Genomic DNA, 7,537 nt, shown 5'->3' with positions numbered 1-7,537 from the left:
ATTAGGTTATCTTAAGGGTTTTTTTTTTTTTTGTAATTCATTGTCCATCTTAAATGAATTTGGACATTAATACACATTCCTCTTTATTTCTTAAATTTTATGCCAAAAAATTTATTTATTTACATTTCTTTATTCATTTAAGTTAGCAAATTAAATTAATATGCCTTTTTTAAGGGTTTTTTTGTGATTCATTGTTCATCTTAGATAGGGTTTATTTCATCCTACCAATGTGGGCATTGCCCCCATGATAGGATGGATGACCAAGATTTGTCCATGCATATATAGAACCCATTTTTGTTTTGAAATTGTATGTGTGGCAAGATTTTACCCGTTGAAATGAAGTGAGGGTAGTGTCCACATAAGTAGGATCTCATTAACCGGTAGATAGATTTGGACATTAATTTACATTCTTCTTTATTTTCTAAATTTTATGTAAAAAATTTATTTATTTACATTTCTTAGTCAATTTTTATGATTCATTGTCCATCTTAGATATATTTGAACATTAATACACATTCTTCTCGTTTTTTTTTTTCTAAATTTTAAACTAAATTTATGATATAATCTTTAAAAAAAATTTAATCAATATAATCTTTATAATAAATATGAATTATATTGATAGTTTATTATCATTTGATATATATTACAATTTTACATAAGTGGTATTATGTTAAAATTTTATTTCTCTTAAATTATTAATCATCAATATTAATTTATAAATGATTGATTCTGATATAAAATTAATTATCTATAACATGTATTCTAAAAAAACATAGAAATTAAATAAAATCCGCAATGTGTTAAAAGTTAGCAAAATCAAAAGTGATATTTACCTTAATAACAAGTTTAATGATTTTATTTTAACATTATTATGATAATTAAGTAATTAAGAGAATTTTATTTGACGTTTGTCTATGTGTACTCTATTTAAGTAAATTTAAGTTTTGATTTTGGTAAAATTCACTATTCTGTTAATTTTATTTTTATTGTTTTTTTTATTTTGAATGATATTTGAATGAAAAATATTTTTGCTAATTTATCATTTAAGAGAGATGTATTATGTCGCGGATTGAAAAATGTCATATAAAGAAGTGAATATATATGATTTATTGTCATGATGTATTTTTATGTATTGTGTTTTGATATATTTAGATTGATAAATACTTATAAACATAATGTTATTCAAACGACTTTAAACATTATCTAATTCTCATGATTATATTTTTCATTATTAGTCACCTACATGCATCGCACGTGTACATTCCTAGTTATTAGTAAATATAGAACTCTTCTTCATATGAATTTGAATGGGTCTGTGTTTAGAAGAACCTAAACTAGCAAGCAATGACATAAATAATTTTCCAGCAGCATTGATCTGATTGTTCTTCTAACATACATGATATGGAAAGCGTAAAATTCTTATAGCTTTCATCCAATGAACACCACCTTCTACAAGGAGGAGGATTTGTAAAAATCTATTCTTGTCACAAAGTCCTACCTAATTTATATCAGTTAAAAATCAGCACAAACTTGAACATATCTCAATTATTCACAGTTGATGATGATCTTCTCAAGAAATCCATCACCAAACTCGAAAACGCAGACGAGCTATCCTCGAGCAACTTAGCCGGCGAATCATACTCTATTACCTTCCCTGAAATCGACCCAAATGTTGTCTAGTAAGTAACCTCAAACAAAACCAGGATTTTAACTTTAAGGGAAGACAAACATTTAAGTAAATAGAGTCTCAATTCTTACCTTCACCAAGAACCAAGACTAGATCATTGTCAATAACTGTAGGTATCCTATGAGCCACTGTAATGACAGTGGATCCGTTTGTTTCTCCTCTTATCGTCTTTTGAATTACATTATCCGTTGCAGTATCGACTGAGGCAGTAGCCTCATCTAGTACCAGTATCCTTCTTCTTTGTAATAAAACTCTAGCTAAACAAACGAGTTGTCTTTGTCCCACGCTCCAGTTCTCTCCATCTTCAGCAACTACAACATTTTTTTCAAAAATTTTATATCCCAAATCAAATTAAGTTTCAACACAAATATTTGAATAGTTTTCAAGACCTGGTGCATCAAGAAGTCTTTGATCTTGCTTCACATTTTCGGCGAGATGACATTTGTGTAAAACCTGTCACGTTACACCATTTATAGTGAGATTGGTAAATCACATGCTCTTTGGGTACAAAAAATTTGTTGTCAATTGTGGATCCTTACCTCCCATATCTCTTGATCTTCATGTTCTTGTAAAGGATCAAGATTGATCCTCACGGTTCCTTGAAACAAAACTGGATCTTGAGGGATTACACTTAATCGAGACCTTAAATCTTGTAGACCGATCTTCGAGATGTCTACATTGTCGATCAAAATACGCCCTTCTGTGTGTTCCACCACTCTAAAAAGGGCTTGGATCAATGTAGACTTTCCACTTCCAGTTCTTCCAACGATACCGATTTTCTTTTCTGCCGGAAAGGTGCAAGTGATTCCTCTAAGAACTTTAGGAAGAACGGGACTGTACTGTACATGGAGATTTTCAATCTCTATTTTCCCGCTGAGCGGCCATTCTGTCTCCGGCCTGAAATTTTCATTAATAAGTGGAGCTTCACTAGGTATGGAGGTGAACCGAAGAATCCTCTCCACAGAGATCATCTTGTTTTCTACATTGCAAAGGTTCCATATTACCCATGCTTGGAGCACACTTAAGTTTAAACCGTAAGTTGCTGCTAGTCCTGCCAGGCCTGAAACCAAGAACATGTGATGTTTTTAAAGCCTTTGTTTAAGTAATGTTCGGTTTTTGGAGCTTGTAGAAGGAAAATGGAGATAAAGTACTTACTGGGATCAATTGCTGATCGTGGAAGGTTCACTAAGATAACAAGGAGGAGGAAGAAAACAAAGTTGAAGAGAAAATTTATTCTAACACAAAGCCATTCCATCGTGCCAGCATTATGAAATGCAACACGAGAATAATCATCGATAAGCTCCAAGTTCTTGTTAATAAAACGAGATTCCTGGTTGAAGCTCCTTATTACTGTTGCACCAGATATTGATTCTGAGAAGTGTTGGAGAATCGGAGCTTGTCGGATTGGAACCATACGCGCCAATTCCCTTGCTGTTTTGATGTAATATACCTGAATGGAAGCTTTTGTCAGGAATGGAGTTAAAGAGAGAAATTTTCGTAGGATTTACAAGGACATGAAATTTTTCTTGCCTGATACCATATGGAAATGGAAAAGACAATGACGAACAGGAAGAAGACCTGCCAGGCTACATGGGACATGAGGATAACGATGCTCAACAGCTGAATAAGAGCGAATGCTAGTCCGGCTAACCTGTATGGTATATCTGTATCCACTATGCTTTGATCTGTAGATGACTGTGATTAAAAAAATTGTTTTAGTTAAATATGCAACACTAGGTAACATGAGAAGTGAATTCGACTAAAATTCTACCAACCCTTTTAAGAATTCTGCTCGATGGTGTGGAATCAAAGAAAGATATTGGCGCCCGGAGAATTGATCCAATCATTCCAAGAAATAGGCGTTGTGCTGTTTCGATAGCAATAGTTGATAGCAGAATAGCTCTTCCCAAAATAAAGAACGAGCTTCCACCAGAAAGCAACGCAAATATCCAAATCAAACGCTCCTTTGTAACTCTACCTTCTTCTTCTGATCCCCAGGCGATCCAGTAATTGCTGGCCATTTGCAAACCTTGGAACAGAACTTGACACAAGAGTATTATTGGAACAAGAGCTCCTCTATATGCAGAGGTGACAAAAGTAGAATACACATGCCATTTTACTCTGCCGGTTTCAGTTTCCTCGTGCAGATTTCTATCAGAAACTTGGCTACTTCTGCTAGTGTCAACAAATTTTTCTTCGGTTAACTCCATTTGCTTATTGTGACAGTAGCTTTTACCAGATCCAATACACTTGGGAGGGCTCACTTGATTCAAAGAATGGCTGTGAGCAGTCATTTGTCTTATGAGTTCCCCATCATGGTTCAAAATCAAATCTTGATATTTTCCCCACTCTACTATTCTGCCATGTTTCATAACCTGCAAATAAAACATTCATCGACAGTGAAAAGCACCGCAAAAAATCTGTCATTTAGCAGGAAGTTGTATTAAATCTTTACAACTTACCACGACAAGATCAGCAGCGTCCAAGAATTCCAACTGATGAGTAACATACACTACGGTCTTGTTATACAAGAGTTGCATCAGACATTTCTGCATTATATATGTAAAAAGGAAAGTAAATAGAATTTGTCATCAATCCCATATTTGCAATTGAATAAATAGAAGAGAAAATCTTTCTTGCCTTGAACATATGAGCCCCCGTATGTGCATCAACCGCACTGAAAGGATCATCCAGCAAATATGTATCTGAGTTGCTGTAAAGTGCCCTGGCCATTTGTATCCTTTGTTTCTGTCCACCGCTCAAAGTCGTCCCTCTTTCCCCTAGTACGCTCAAATCTCCACCAGCCCACATCTTGATATCATGATCCAATGCGCACGCTTCCACCACATTTTCATATAAATTCCTATCCATCTCCTTGCCAAATAGTACATTGTCTCTAATAGTGCCTGTTTGAATCCAAGCACTTTGTGGCACAAAAGCTTTTGAGCCGTAAGTTTTAATTCTCGTCCCTGAAATTCTTGGTATTTCTCCAAGTATACTACAGAGAAGACTAGTTTTGCCAGAACCAACTGAGCCACATATAGCTACCTTGCAACCTTTTGTTATACTTATTTTCTCAGTTATCTTAATTGTTGCTCGCTTCGCATCTCTGTTCTCCCAAGCATATTCTCCGGCTTCAATCTCAATGGCCACTCCAGGGGCACCAGATGCATTATAATGTATCAGCCTCTTCTGATCTTCTTCTCTTATAAAATTTTGAACTCGATCTATTGATACTTTAGTCTGAGCAATCATAGATATAAGCTCTGGTAAATTGTATATTGGTTCTTGAAGTATTCGGAAAGTGGCTAATGCTGAGAGAACTGTGCCTGAGGCCAAGGGTGTACCTAAAATGATGCAGACTCCAAAAGTAACAACTGAAACTAATGTCGGAGAAGCCCAAAAAAGAAAAGCCACAGCTGAGCTCGTGTAGAGGTATCTTTTAACCCAACTTCTCTCAGTTTCTCTCAACTGGAGCAGCTTTTTCAAAAAAGTTGGTTCCCATGATTGTAGCTTCAAAACACGCATACTCTTCAACATCTCGGAAGTAGCTTTTAAACGCGAATCTTTAGCCTCCATTATCTTTGTGTGTAGATTTTCTTGCATATTTGCAAGTGGAGTGTTGCTCACCATTACAAAAATGGTGGTCAGAAGAGCAGCAACAGATGGTAGAGCGCCTAAATTCCTGTACAAGATAACTAAGGCAAACATAACCTGGACAGGAAGCAACCAAATCCCGTGAAGATACCAGAAAAAATCCCCGATTCTTTCGACGTCTACATTGATAAAGTTGATAATTTTACCGTTGCTCGTGCCACCATACTTTATCGAAAGCGATTTTTTGTATATCAGTACCATTAAAGCCGCCCTGACCCTTACGCCAATCCTATGAGCACCAAAATACCACTGCCTCTGCGAGAGTGACTCCAGTGTCTTCGCAATGAAAAAGATCGATGCAAGAATCATACCACGTTGCCAGCTTAGGCTGCCATCCTTAGTTGATAAGAAGTTAACAAAGCTTGGGATTAACAGTGGACCGATGTAAGAGGCAGTTGTGTTCACTCCTAGAAACAGCACATAATAAGCTTAGAAAATATCTGTGCTTATAACTGCCAAAAAGTTTCATATAAAGACATGTAAGGTACCTGCAAAAACTCCATTGATGATAAGCGGCCGCCAAATGGCGTGAAGTATGGCAGTAGGCAGAGACGTGCTCTGAGTTTTTTGCTTTCGCAGAGACTCTTCGAGCGATGAAGAAGCTTCATCTGCAGTATCTGGTCGAGGAATCTCAGGTATGTCTTCCATTTCCAGCTTTTCAAAATGACCCTTCTTAAACAAAGGATTAAGCCATCTAAATGTCAAATGGCTCCATATTCCGGCACAAGAAAATGCATCAGAATCACGAAACGTTTCAGATTTCTCTAACTCCTCATCGAGTAATGGCTGTGTAGAGTCGTTGAAATTCTTGGCAGAAGTGTTGTTTAGTAAAGCTTTAAAGAAAAGTACAGAAAGTGGAAGTGTTGCAAAATCTATTATGTTGGATTTTGGTAGAAATTCTGGAATTTGAATAGATTTGAAATAATTGAGGAGACTAAAAATCATTATAAGCAAATCACGAATGCTGGAAAAACACCACCAACAAACAAGAACTAATGGCCACCTTTTGCCTATTCTTCGAGTTCTATTTACGGAATAAACTGCAGCAACGCTAGCTAAACTCCAAGCGATGGATGACAGCAAAACCACAATCGAGGAGGCTCCGAAAATCCAAACTTCATGAACGCAGAATCCAATATAAGACATGGCAATTACAAGATTCGATAACGCAGTAATTTTGACAAAGAGGGTTTGTTTTTCTATCCGAAATGACGCCTCGGCATCGCAATTTTCCCTTCTCTTCTTCAAGATTTCCATCAAAAACCATACCAGAAACACAAGACAAAATGCAAGAACAATAAAATCCATTGCAACCCCCGACTCAACAAAACTCAAGAAAAACACCATTTTTCCACACACACAAAATCTAAACTTTAAAAATCATTCTTTTGTGTTCTTGCACAAGAAACAGTGAACTCTAAAACCCAAAAAACCCAGCACAGATTCAGAAACAGAAAAAAAAAACCATAACATGAAAATTCAATCATGCGAGGAGATTGATGATAAAAAAGACAAATCACAACGCCTGAGCATGGTGATTCATACACATTATATCTGTGTGTGTAAATATATATATCCACTATTGGATCAAATGCAACAGAACACGTGGGACTTTTTAACGTTGGTGGAATGATTGTGAAGGAATCTGGGCATTCGTCATCGTGTACTATTGTTCTGTGACTCGAGTTTTCTAGCTTAGGTTTATAATTTTTATGTGTGTTTATGTTATATTTATAGACGCGTAGATAGAACAAAAGTGACAATAGTCCAATCAAGATTCATTCGAGATTCTAAATAATTCTTTAATTTATCATCTACCCTTTTCTGCAAATTAATTGATAATGAAAAATAATTTACTAAAATAACCAAGTTCTCTTTAAAATTTAAAAAATTAGTGATCTTTCATTAAATATACTTGTCTGTATACTCGAAAAATATATGTGGAATTCCCAGGGAAAATAATAATGGATAAGTTTTAAAAAATGGGGCCAGAATCTGAACAGTATTCTTTGATGTATCTGAACTTTTATAGTTTAAATTGTCAATTTTTTAGGAGTGATAATGCCTTCATTTTATAAGCATTTTTGTAGTCACGTTATATACTATTTTTCCAGAGACAAAAATTTGTGTGAGACTGTCTCATGGGTCGTATTTTATGAGACATATATCTTATTTGGGTCATCCATTTCGCTT

At 35.4% G+C, this 7,537-nt stretch overlaps 1 protein-coding gene across 1 annotated transcript; it reads right to left on the bottom strand.

The window, feature by feature from the left end:
• Positions 1-1,345: 1,345 nt before the first annotated feature.
• LOC142524426 (putative ABC transporter C family member 15) lies at positions 1,346-7,030 on the bottom strand. Its single transcript, XM_075628419.1, has 10 exons — positions 5,833-7,030; positions 4,328-5,751; positions 4,150-4,236; positions 3,463-4,062; positions 3,218-3,382; positions 2,843-3,137; positions 2,227-2,747; positions 2,077-2,140; positions 1,759-1,998; positions 1,346-1,654 (listed from the first exon to the last, which is right to left on the bottom strand). The coding sequence occupies exons 1-10, from the start codon at positions 6,689-6,691 to the stop codon at positions 1,542-1,544; spliced, it is 4,368 nt and encodes a 1,455-aa protein (XP_075484534.1). The 5' UTR covers positions 6,692-7,030; the 3' UTR covers positions 1,346-1,541.
• Positions 7,031-7,537: the final 507 nt, after the last annotated feature.

Source organism: Primulina tabacum, chromosome 14, assembly GCF_025594145.1.
Source record: "Primulina tabacum isolate GXHZ01 chromosome 14, ASM2559414v2, whole genome shotgun sequence".
Lineage (NCBI taxonomy): Eukaryota > Viridiplantae > Streptophyta > Magnoliopsida > Lamiales > Gesneriaceae > Primulina > Primulina tabacum.
The sequence above is the reverse complement of the archived record's forward strand: the minus strand, read 5'-3'. Positions and strand labels throughout refer to the sequence as shown.